Source organism: Danio rerio, chromosome 17 (genome assembly GCF_049306965.1).
Source record: "Danio rerio strain Tuebingen ecotype United States chromosome 17, GRCz12tu, whole genome shotgun sequence".
NCBI classification, from domain to species: domain Eukaryota; kingdom Metazoa; phylum Chordata; class Actinopteri; order Cypriniformes; family Danionidae; genus Danio; species Danio rerio.
Window position 1 is genome coordinate 5,130,001 of NC_133192.1, and position 13,327 is coordinate 5,143,327.

A 13,327-nucleotide genomic window follows, 5' to 3' on the forward strand; every position below is an offset into this window, starting at 1 on the left:
CGGTAAACATGAAGAGTACTTTGCACTATCGCACTCATCCACACATGATGCATAGTGTTCAATAGCACAAACTATTCCATAATCATTGTTACACACACACACACACACACACACACGGTGTATCCGCTTGTAAAGTGGTGACGAGTTTGTGACGTATGTAATACTGTTTCCGGGTCCAAGCCGCCATTCATTTGATTGGAGAAATCATTCGTTTATGATCACGTTTTAACCCTTTCACACATTAAAGTTAATTTTATATAAAGTCATAGTGTACACAACAATCTCTGGGCTTGCTGCATAACAAATACCAAAATTTTAACAATTCATAAAAAATTAATCACTTTCTGGCCATCGGATATTAGGCATGGTCATATATACTACGATCGTGATTTTCGAAAGCCTTAAATCGCTTTTTAACGTTTATTATTACCATTTCATGAGTCTCCCCATTCAGTTGAATAGAGCGCTTGGACCCGGAAGCTGCTTCGCGTGATGTCACACTTAACAAGCGAATTATCAGAAGGAAACTCTGCGTATCAGGTCTCAGGATAAAGTATTTCTTAATGGTACAAAGATGTTGTTTTGTACAGTGTAGATTAGTAATGTATTCCCTGTAACCGCAAATGAAATACATGATTTGCCAACACAATCTCACCGCAATTTGTAACTTTTTGATTTAGTGGTTTATTCGTATGAATTCGTACGATCTAATTCCTCCAATTTTATTACGATTTGCTCATCCCCCAGTGATGGTTGGGTTTAGGGGTGGGGTTGGGTGCCACGCCTCCTTTTTAAAATCGTACAATTTCGTACGACTTAACTCGTACAAATTCGTACGAATAAGCCACTAAACTGGCGAAACGTAAAATATTTACGTTTTCTCGTGAGATCAGGCTGGATTTGCACAAATAAACTTTGACAATGTCTTTGGTATTAAAATTGGTGCAGTCTTTGGCTGACGGATGGACGGTCAAATGCCTTTAATTTTTGATACTATGGACAGACTGTTTGAAGCTCTGTAGCAAAATAAAGGACTTTTGTAAGTGGGAGAAAAACACCAGCACTGTCAGCGTGTGTGCGTTATTTATCATATATGCTGGACACTGGCTGTCAGTTTCACTATATCGTGTGCCAGATTGTTAATATTGTTTGTTGTGTTGTTCATAACTGCTGGTTTCGTGTGTTCATTAAACAGATCGACTTGATTTCAAATGTTTTGCTCTCAGTTAATCGTGTCGGTCAGGAAGGGTCCAATTTTGTGTGTGTGTATGCATGTGTGTGTTTGTGCATGCATTAGTGTGTGTGTGGATTTGTGATTTAGAGTGTGTGAGTGCATGCAATTTTGTATGCATGTGCATTTGTTTGTGTATGCGTATATGTGTGTGTGCATGATGTTTGAGAATGTGAGTGTGCATCTTCGTGAATGTGTGTTTGTGCATGTGTGTGCATTAGTGTATTTGTTGATGTGTGTGTATATGCATGTATGTTTGAGAGTGTGCATATACATGAATGTGGGTGTGTGTGTGTGTGTGCATGTGTGAAATTTTGAATGCATGTGCATTTGTGTGTGTATATGTCTGTCTGTGTGTGTGTGTGTGTGTGTGTGTGTGTGTGTGCATGTATGTACGTGAATGTGTGTTTGTGCATGTGTGTGCAATTGTGTGTGTGTGTGGATGTGTGTTGCTTCGTGCATTATTGTTTGTGTGTGTGTGTTTGAGTGTGCATTTACTTGAATATGTGCTTGTACTTGAATGTGTGTGTGTGTGTGTGTGTGTGTGTGTGTGTGTGTGTGTGTGTGTGTGTAATTTTGTATGCATGTGCATTTGTGTGTGCATGCATGTGTATATGTCTGTGTGTGTGTGCATGCATTACGTGAATGCGTGTTTGTGCATGTGTTTCTGTGTGCATTAGTGTGTGTGTGTTTCGATTGTGTGCATGTACTTGAATGTGTGTGTGTTTGAGTGTGTGCTTATACTTGAATGTGTGGGTGTGTGTGTTTAAGTGTGTGCTTGTACCTGAATATGTGTGTGTGTGTGTGTGTGTGTGTGTGTGTGTGTGTGTGTGTCTGCAATTTTGTATTCATGTGCACTTTTGTGTGAGCTTGTGTGTGTAGGATATATGCATGGGTGTATATGTATGTCTATGTGTGTGCATGATGTTTGAGTGTGTGAGTGGTTGTGCATGTGTGTGCAATTGTGTGCGTGTATGCATATGTGTGTTTGTGCATGCAATAGTGTATGTGTGTGTGTGTGTGTGTGTGTGTGTGTGTGTGTGTGTGTGTGTGTGTGTGTGTGTGTGTGTGCGTGTATGCTTGTGTGTTTGAGAGTGAGTGTGCATGTACTTGAATGTGTGTGCAAGCAATTTTGTATGCATGTGCATTTGTGTGTTTACGTTTATGTATGTGTGTATATGTCTGCCTGTGTGTGTGTGTGTGTGTGTGTGTGTGTGTGTGTGCATGAGTGTGTTTGTGCGTGCATTAGTGTGTGTGTTGATGTGTGAACATGTATGTGCATTTGTGTCTGAGAATGTGAATGTGCATGTACTATAATGTGTGTGTGTGTGTGTGTGTGCAATTTTGTAAGCATGTGCGTTTATATGTGTATAGATGTGTGTGTGTGTACTTTTAAATGCATGTGTGTATGTCTGTCTCTGTGTGTGTACATAATGTTTGAGACTGTGAGTGTGCATGTACGTGAATGTGTGTGCAATTGTGTATACCTGTGTGCATATGCATTTGTGTGTGTTTATATGCATGTGTGTGTGTGTGTGCAGCTGTTATTGAGCTTCATTGTAAAGCGGTTATGTAAATCTGCAGAGGAGGCTGAGAGACGCATCTGAACATCCTACACACACTGAAGTTTAAGCTTCACCATTTAAACTCACGTAAGGAGAATCTCCTGAAAGCGTCTGCAGCATTGTCCACCACAAACACTGCATATGACTCAGCTGAAGCCAAATGAAGGCTGTTTTAGACTTTACAATACATTATTTGATATTAACTAAGCCAAAACGTTTGAAATGAATCATTAAAGGTCCTGTGAAGAGCTTTGGAATAAATGTTATAATATATACAGTAACAAACTTTACTGTAGCATGTTTCAAAACACTTTAGTATTTATTATAAACTACTAGTACAAGGCAAGGCAAGTTTATTTATATAGCACATTTCGTACACAGTGGCAATTAGTACAGGGATATCCTGGATGAAAACTTTCTCCACAGTGCTCAGACCTCAGACTGGGTCAAAGGTTTACCTTCCAACAAGACATTGACCCTAAGCACACAGCTAAAATAACAAAGCAGTGGCTTTACAACAGCTCTGGGACTGTTCTTTAGTAGCCCAGCCAGAGCCTTGATGTAAACCCAATTGAGCATTTCTTAAAAACATTAAAACTGGCTGTCCACTAACGTTTACCATCCAACTTGACAGAACTAGGGAGGACCTGCGAGGAGGAATAGCAGAGGATCCCTAAATACTAGGGATGTAACAATATTGTAAATACCGTCATACCGCAATAGTAATTTTTTTTCAATATTACCGTAAGCGCATGACTCAATAAAACTATATTTCAGAGAAAAGTTTGCTTAGGCGAATAAAGCGAACGGGAGGTAGCGGGAACTACAATTCCCATCAGCCTAGGCGTGGCCATCATCCTTTGCGGTCGGTTGTCGCTACACATCCAGTAATTTGGAAATGGAGTGTGCTGCTAGTAGCGGGGAAGAAAAAGAGCTGGAAATGATCTAACCTAAAGCGGGTTTTAAATCGGATGTGTGGAAGCATTTCAGTTTCTTTCTAAAAAGATACGAAAAAGGAGAAAAGGTGACAGACAAAGACAAAAACAGTATGCAGGCACTGCCAGACTGTGGTGAAATATAAGTCGGGGAATACGACTAAAAACAGTCATGGGGACTGCAGAACACAGCACACTTGTTAGATTAATGCAGACATTGACTTGTACCGCAAAGAGACCTCTATCTCACTCATGGCTTGTCCTCTCAAGTGGTGGAAAGGCAATGCACAACGTTACCCACTGCAGTCAACCTTGGCTAAATCATATCTCTCTGTCCCAGAAACCTCAGTCCCAAATGAGAGGGTTTTTTTCTGTTGCAGGGGACATGCCCAGAGATCCCAGCTTTTACCAGATTATAGTTATATGATAATTTTCCTTAAAACCCATCTCTATCTAAGTGAGTGAGTGATTAAATGTTGAATGTGATGAGTTTTCAACAAACTAAATTGAAATTTTATTTTTTTATATGGTTTAATAGTTTTTTTGTTATTAAAATTGAAAAATTGAAGTTCCTGTTTCGAAACTTACAGATAGATGGCTAATTTATATGTCATTGATATGTTCAGTGCTAAGGTAAATAAACACTATTGGTGCTTTTTTCGAGTCTTTTCATTAGTTTTGTTTTTCCTGTAAATTATTCAATAAATACCATACCGTACCATTCATACTGAGGTATTATCGTACCGTGAAATTCTGATACTGTTACATCCCTAATACAGTAGTGAAAAACATGTATCTTTTCCAAAAAGACCCTTTTCTTATAGACCCTTTATATGTATAGACCCTTTTCACATTTCTGGGTTTCTCAGTAGAGGAAGTCGTCATAGTTGGGAAAACTTACAGCGCAGTGAATAGGAGAATACAACAAATAACTTTATTACAATCTTATTTGCTGAAATAATAATAATAATAAAAAAAACTCCATGATGATGTTATCAAGACTTTCAGAAAAAGGAAAAACATATTGTGAGACTGATGACGGAAGCCAGAGGAGAGAACGTCAAATGTACTGTCCTGTTCCATAGCAAAGATGATATTATACATTAATATGTACAGTTAAAGTCTGAATTATTAGCAGCCCCCTTTGAATTTTTTTTCTTTTTTAAATATTTCCCAAATGATGTTTAACAGAGCAAGAAAATTTTGACAGTGTGTCTGATAATATTTTTTTTTCTTCTGCAGAAACTCTTATTTGCTTTATTTTGGCTTAAATAAAAGCAGTTTAAAATTTTTCAAAAGCCATTTTAAGGTCAAAATTATTAGCCCATTGAAGCTATATATTTTTTTTTTTGATAATCTACAGAACAAACCATCATTATACAATTGCCTAATTACCCTAACCTGCCTAGTTAACCTAATTAACCTAGTTAAGCTTTTAAATGTCACTTTAAGCTGTATAGAAGTGTCTTGAAAAATATATAGTCTAATATTATTTACTGTCATCATGGCAACGATAAAATAAATCAGTTTTTAGAAATGAGTTGTTTAAACTATCATGTTTAGAAATGTGTTGAAAAAAAATCCGTTAAACAGAGATTGGGGAAGAAAATAAACAGAGGGGCTAATAATTCTGAATTCAACTGTAAATCTAAATGCTTATACATTTTAAAAAAATCTAAATATTAAAAACCTTCAAGGATTTAAGATGCTGATGACCGTTAAATGCGCCATAACAGGCTTGTGAAAAGGGTCCATTAGGTCAAAAGGGTGCTTCTGCTAAATACTGAGCAAATATACTAAGAACCATGTGGTATTTGAGTCTGATCTCACGAGACAATGTAAGTATTTTACGTTTTGTCAGTTTAGTGGTTAATCATGAATTCATACGAGTTCAGTTGTATGAAATTGTACAATGTAAAAAGCAGGCGTGGCACCCAACCCCACCTGTAAACCCAACCGTCATTGGGGGATGAGCAAATCATACTAAACTGTATGAATTAGATCGTACGAATTCATACGAGGTAGCCACTAAATCAAAAAGGTCCGAATTGCCGTGATATTGTGTTAGTTATTTAGTGTTTTTTTTATTAAATCTATAAAAAAAGTCAACAATTCTGTGTTTTTGTGTCAATATGGGGTGCTGTGTGTGCATTAATGAGGACAAATATGTGATTTCTTAAATGATTTTAGAAAATGGCTGCAACATATATAACAAACAGTGGAATTTTTAGGGGGTCTGAATACTTTCTGTACACACATACACTATATATATATATATATATATATATATATATATATATATATATATATATATATATATATATATATATATATATATATAGATATGTATTAGAGGTGTGAACCTATACAGGTCTCACGGTTCGGTTACGATTATCATGCCTTCGATTCGGTTCAATTCGATATTTCGGTGCATGATATACAGCCATATCGCACTGCTACTCGTGTGATATTGCGTTTTTACAACAGTTTGACGGCATAATTGTGTATATAAAAACAAAATCAAACATGGAGAGTCTCAAAAACCCTTTTGTATGAGGAACTACTTTCTTCCGCGTTGGATTCAAATCATAAGCTGACAGTTAAACAGCTGAGCAAGCATCTTTTAAACTTTAGATCTGTAGTGTCTGCTTTTTGCTGGCTGTATGTGGGCGGAATAATACACAAAGGGTAAAGAGGCTGTACGGGAGCTGATATTACTTAAATATATCACGGCTATCAGCCAATCAGATTCGAGAACCAGACAGAACTGTTGTGTGTGTGTGTGTGTGTGTGTGTGTGTGTGTGTGTATATATATATATATATATATATATATATATATATATATATATATATATATATATATATATATATATATATATATATATATATATATATATATATATGGTCCCACTTTATATTAAGTGGCCTTAACTAATATACTTACACATGAATTAATAGTTTGTTACAATGTACTTTTTGTATGAATATTTGTATTTACTGTGTACTTATGCTTGATTAAATACATGTATGTAATTACATCTGTAATTAACTTTTGTAATTACATTTGTAAATACACGGTTAACCATCCCTTACACCTTAAACCTACCCATACCATCAAACCTGTCCATAACCCAACCTCTATCCCAACTCAAGAGCACCACAAGTGTTCTCAAATACATTATAAACACAGTAAGTACATTGTATTTATTTTTTGATGTAAGTACATAGTAGTAATATATATTAAGTGTAGGGACAAAATTGTGAATGAGAAACTTTTTTTTTTACTGATTGACACATAATTGGTCATTTTTTCTGTCATATGCTGCAACAGCTACAATGAAAACCTCCAGCGTAAACATATTGCATTATGTATATTGATTTTCACTCATATGTGCATGTTTGTCCAGCAGTGACGGGTCAAAGGGACTGATCCATGATAAACATTAGCTGAAGAAATGCAGAATGTGAAGTGAAGTTAATGATTTGTGAGCTCCAGGTGAAGTCCAGCGGTCTGAAGAGTTCGCCAGTCAAACATGTCAGACGCGCTGGTGTGTGTTCGAGATTATGAGCTTCGCGCTCGACAGATTCTGCCAAAATCTGTGTTCGATTATTATTTCTCAGGAGCCGACGAGCAGGAAACTCTGCGTGATAATGTTGCGGCATTCAAGAGGTACGTGTTACATGATGTCAAAATCATGAGATCAAATTATTAGAAAAGCATAATTGTAAGATACAAGAGATGACTTGATGAGAAAAGGCATATTTAAGCTATTTATTGTCAGATTTATGAGATAGAAAATATTAAAGTGAATCAAGTCAAAATTATTTAAACATACAGCTGAAGTCTGAATTATTAGCCCTCCTAAATATTTTCCCCTCGATTTCAGTTTAACAGGGAAAAGATTGTATCAACACATTTTCCAAGCATAACAGTTTTAATAACTAATTTTTAATAATTATTTTTAAATGATTTTTTTTAATCTTTGCCATGATGACTGTAATAAATTACATATTTCATGCTTTGTTTATTCTCCACAAATAAACAGGTAGCACATCATAATAATAATACTGTAGATTAACTTGCACGCATATCCACATTAATAATCTGTGACGAATTATAATGTAGATTAGAGTGCTCGCATATCTACACTATTATTACTGTAGTAAATTAGCTCAAGGTTATTCTTCCCGCACCTTTCCCGCCGTTATAATGTTGCGAGTTATGATTCAGATTTCAAGGCTCGTGTACCTTCTGGAACATTATGTAGCGGATCGGCAGGTGACAATCTAGCCGGAACTGGCCCGAGTGTATTTTGCTATCTGGGGAATAGCTTGGCGGGAGGAAGATTCATTTGAACGGGGCTTCAAATGAATCGACTCTTTTGCTCTGAACAACCGAATCGTTCAGCGATGCTATCAACAAAGTTGAGCAGGGTAGCAAGATCAAAGTTCAAGACATTAGATTCATTAATATACACAGGCACCTTTCTTTATACAAAATTAGACTTTATTGACTAATCTAACAGAAACTAACACCTAACACAAACACACATTCATACAAGGGGAGAGTAACAAACGTGAAGAGGTTGAGAAGATGTACTGATGGGAAAAACCTATGAGTTTGTAAGAACAAACCAAGCAACCAAACGTAATCAAATTTAATAAAACCCTTCTATTGTCTCTTTAGGGTTGAATTTTAGTTCACACCAGTTAAGATGTTGGGAGAAAGGTGATACTTGCGGTCTGTTCGTGATGTCCGAGCTCCCGTTATTGAATATGTACATGACAGTACATAATATTTGACTAGATATTTTTCAAAATACTAGTATTCAGCTTAAAGTGACATTTAAAGGTTTAACTAGGTTAATTTGGGTAAAGTTACATTAGTTAGGCATTAGTCATTGTATAATTTTGTATAATGATGGTTTAATCTGTAGACAGTTGAAACAAGTATTGCTTAAGGGGGATAATAATATTGACCTTAAAATGGTTTTAAAAAATTAAAAACTGCCTAAATTCTTGCTGAAATAAAACAAATAAGACTTTCTCCAGAAGAAAAAATATTATAGGAAATACTATGAAAAAATCATTGCTCTGTTAAACATCATTTTGTCTCCTACAGCATTGTCCCAATTATATTACGGTAGACCAGTGGTTCTCAAACTGTGGTACGTGTTCCACTAGTGGTACGTGGGCTGCCTTCTAGTGGTATGCAGAGTAATCCAATATGCCATTTGTACATGCAACATACATTTAAAAACCTAACCCATATATGAATATGATGACATATAGCCTATATTTATAAGGTCCAAGCAGCATTTCTAAGCTTTTATACTATAGGTTAACACTTTACATTGAAGTACAGGAGATATTTTGTACTTTTTAAGAACAGTAGCCTACCATTTTTAATCAACTTTTAAAAGCACATTTTAATATAAACGTTGACATTTTTTGTCTGTTTGTAGCACAGCAGTGTTAATGTTCAAACTTTTTATAAGGTTTAAAGTAGCCAATAATAATAAATGCTATCAATAATAGTAATTAATCTGCTGTTGTACTGTATTTCAATACTGCTCATGGTGGTACTTGGAGGAAATTTTTTTTCTGAGGTGGTACTTGATAAAAAAAGTTTTAGAACCACTGCGGTAGACCATTAATGGATAAACTTTTGATTTTCTCAGTAGGCAAGGAAGAACTGTCTGAACTGGTGAAGTCCTCCAAATTAACAACGTCTATGTTAGATAACGACCAAATTATTAAAACAATTATACTTTTAGGATTTATGCCTAAAACCTTTAAACATATACTATACAATTTACATTTAATTAAAAATAACTATTAATTAATTTATTAAAAATAGTCAAAACAATTATTTTTCTAATATGGCAGAAGTGTTAATGTCAATGTACAAACAACAAAAACTGTACACTGAAAACATACAATGGGACATGCTATTTTACACGGTTTCATTTTTATATACAGCTGAAGACAAAGTTGTTATCCCTTCTGTGAAATGTAAATCATTAATAAAATATTTCCCAAGTGATGTTTAGTGTTTTAGTTTTATCTGTTCAAACTTTCTGTGATTTTTTTTATAAGTTGAAATGATTTTAAAACAGAGCATGTTTGTAATAAAGACAGTAAAATCCAACACAATCTCACGGCAATTCGTAACTTTTTGATTAAGTGGCTAATTCTAATATGTACATTTTAGTACGATTTGCTCATCCCCCAATGATGGTTGGGTTGAGGGGTGGGGTTGGGTGCCACGCCCTCTTTTTAAAATCGTACAATTTAGTACAACTGAACTCGTACGAATTAGCCATTAAACTGACAAAACGTAAAATACCTACATTTTCTCGTGAGATCAGGCTGGTAAAATCACTGTCTAATTCTTAACCGCTATAATAACCAAGGCCGCATGGTGTCAGTAAATGCTAATATGTCTCTGTGTGTGTACTGCTAATGTCTTTTGTGTGAGACTCATCATTTTAGAAAGGCTTGAATGAACTCCAACACAAATACATCAAATAAACTAACTTGGTATTTTTGATTAATGAGCTGTATTTCAGCTTTCACTGACGGCTGTTTATCTGATGTAATGCATGAGAAGCAGAAGCTTTTTAAAGCCACAGGCTACAAAAACAGCTATATAGTTACAAAGCTGTTTAAATAGCAAATCCATTTGCGCCACTTTTTGTACTTGTGTGTGCTGGTCTATAAAGGAGGTGTGTTAAGGTGTTGCGAACATAACTGCATAACTGAGGACGCGGATATTGATGGAGGAGTCACGGACGCGCTGCCTTCTCTATTCTGCCGCCCTAGGCCGTTGCCTAGGTCGCGCCGGCCCTGCTGACATATTGCTTAATAGACACAGGATGTGCAGCAATACACAAATATCTTTACAGATGAAAACAATTAAAGGATTAAAATATTACAAAAATGACTATTTTCTACATAAATATAAAAATAACTGCCTCCATGCCTCATCTCGAGGAGCTTTTTCAGTTTATTCATGACAATCTTCATTAATATAATGTTTATTTTTAACAAGTTTAGATTTGTCCACCATTTAGAGACGTCTGCATCACCATATGGGGCATAAAAACAGGACGCAAGTGTGGATATAACTCAGTTTTTTTACCACAATTCTTTTTATTGTTCATTTATTCGTTTGCTGGAAATTAGTACTGAATTTAAAAAAAGTTTTGACACAAATCTTTGCACTTACCAAATTAATTATGTAGGCTAATGGATGTCTTAGTGGAGGGAGTTTCCACTGTTTCCTTACTCCACCAAAGTAATAAAGTAAAGAGAAAGTAAAGAGGCTGAATGGAGGAGGCTCGTTCTTTATCCTCATGCTGCAGATACTCTGTTTGACTGCTTTCTCGCAAGTGAAGCGTTCAGTTTTTCCTCTTACAAAGTCCGCCATGTAAATAGCAAATGCGCCATGGCGCGACACAATTGACTCTTAAAGGGAATGGGAGATGAGACTCTGATTGGTTTGTGCTAAAAAAAAACACCCAGAACTCATTAAGAGAACAAGCTCAACCCTGTTAGACCATGTACCGGGGCACAAAGCGTATTTTTCTGTCTTTAACCTCGTAAGGCCCAAGGTTTTTTTTACATGCATTTTTTATTTCTCTTTGCTATTTGGGCTTATTAGAACCTAATTTAAAAAAAAACCTAAGTATCATCTTTTGATATGATGTACTTTTTGAGAAAAATGATGTCTGTAGACTCATAGTGCGGATTTACATTAAACACTTTTTCTCAATTTTTTTATGCATATTTAACATAGATTTTTTTTAAACTACTTTTTTTTTTACTACTTTTTTCTCAATTTTGGACAGTTAAAAAAAAAAATCAATAAATAAATTTTAAATAGCCATTTGAGAGCTAAAATGTGCTGTCCATGTACAGTTGAAGTCAGAATTATTAGCCCCCCTGTTTATTATTTTCCCCAATTTCTGGGTTAATAATTTTGACCTTAAAATGGTGTTTAAAAAATTAAAACCAGCTTTTATTCTAGCCGAAATAAAACAAATAAGAGTTTTGTTAGAATAAAAATATTTTCAGACATACTATAAAGAATTTCCTTGCTCTGTTAAACATCATTTGGGAAATATTTAAAAAAGAAAAAAACAATTCAAAGGGGGGGGGCTAATAATTCTGACTTCAACTGTATGTAGACACTTAAGCCCTAGCAGGTTAAAAAAGCAAAAGTATATTTGAACATGCTCTCAATGCTTTTGCGCCATGAGCTTTAGAATTTGCATCTAAGATTATTAAAATAGACCCCTTAATGACAGTTAAGCATGCATTAAATCTCATTCACATACATGAAGTGTCAGGTCTAATTATAAAGGTTAAAAAGCTTCAATTAAAGTGCTACCAATATTTTTCTTTCTTAATTTCTCCTAAATCACGTGTTTACATCAAGTATTAAAGTCCACATGAACTGGAAGATGCGACTTTTTTTTCTTCTTCATATTGTAATAGTTCCTAGAGAAACTGAATATTAAATAAGACAACAGTGGGCGTGGCTTGTTAGGGTTTGGGGAGAGTTACTACAACATACTCCTCCTCCTCACCATTTCTGTTTGTTGTCAACATTGACAGTTGGAGGGGGCGTGGTTAAGTATATTAGCCACGCCTAATACCTCAGACAGACCTAATCTGAGAATTTAACTGAAAACAAACAGGAAGTGCATTTTCAGATTTCAATTAAAGATTACAAGAGCGAACTATTTTTATTTTCTTAATGACATGCACAGATGAATTGTTCAGCACAAAACAAGCAATTTGAGCTAACTAAATCAGTATGGCTAGTTTTGATTACATGTGGACTTTAAAGAGTACAGTTGCAAAAAATCTCGGTTTCTGATCAATTCTAATAATGTCTAATAATCTGATTTTGCAAATGAACTCTTCATATGCTGATATTTGACTACTAGCATTTTAAAATATACATTTAATTTTATTTATAAATGCATCATTTTAAAAAAGTGTATACATAGAATCAAAATATTAAAAAAAAAAAAATCTAAACATTTAAGCATTTCTATGGAAATACTTGAAAAATGAACAATGAACAATGCTAATAGTATGGAGCTAAAGCTAAACAGCCCGAGTCAGTCAGTCAGTAACAGTTTGAGTGAGTTTATCACAGTGTTGACAAGCGGAATGAGTCTTTTCCAAATGTTTTGCCCTAATTTTAGCTTTTCTCCGGGGTTGTGTGGGGTCATTCGGGGCCAGTTATAATTACGTGCGTTTATCTTGGCCTGGAGAACTCGTGTGGGTGGCAGACCAAAACGTAGAGCTCCATCCACACCAATAATCACACTGTTTTACTCAGATATACATATTTACACAATCAACAAACAAGACGTGCTTGTTAGAGAGTCACGCTGTAGAACTTAAAGGGGTAGTTCACACAAAAATTCTAATTTGCTCACTATTTACTCTTCCTCATGTAGTTTAAAACCTTTATGAGTTGCAATTCCTAAATAAGATGTTTTAAAGAAAAGCTAAAACCAGCAACCGTTAACTTCTAAAGTAGGATAAACTAATGGAAGTCAATGGTTACAGGTTT

General features: G+C 35.2%; 1 protein-coding gene across 3 annotated transcripts in view; it reads left to right on the forward strand.

Annotated features, from left to right (window-relative positions):
• Positions 1–7,237: 7,237 nt before the first annotated feature.
• hao1 (hydroxyacid oxidase (glycolate oxidase) 1) overlaps positions 7,238–13,327 on the forward strand; it is a 38,656-nt gene continuing 32,566 nt past the window's right edge. For 2 of the 3 annotated variants that reach the window (XM_073927078.1, XM_009292778.5), the window contains exon 1: positions 7,258–7,402. Coding sequence is in view for 2 of the 3 variants with exons in the window: in XM_009292778.5 (XP_009291053.2) it covers positions 7,266–7,402 (137 nt within the window). In the remaining variant the exon portion in view is untranslated. Of the gene's footprint in view, positions 7,403–13,327 lie in introns of all 3 variants that reach the window. The other variant, NM_001083542.1, reaches the window with a different exon arrangement.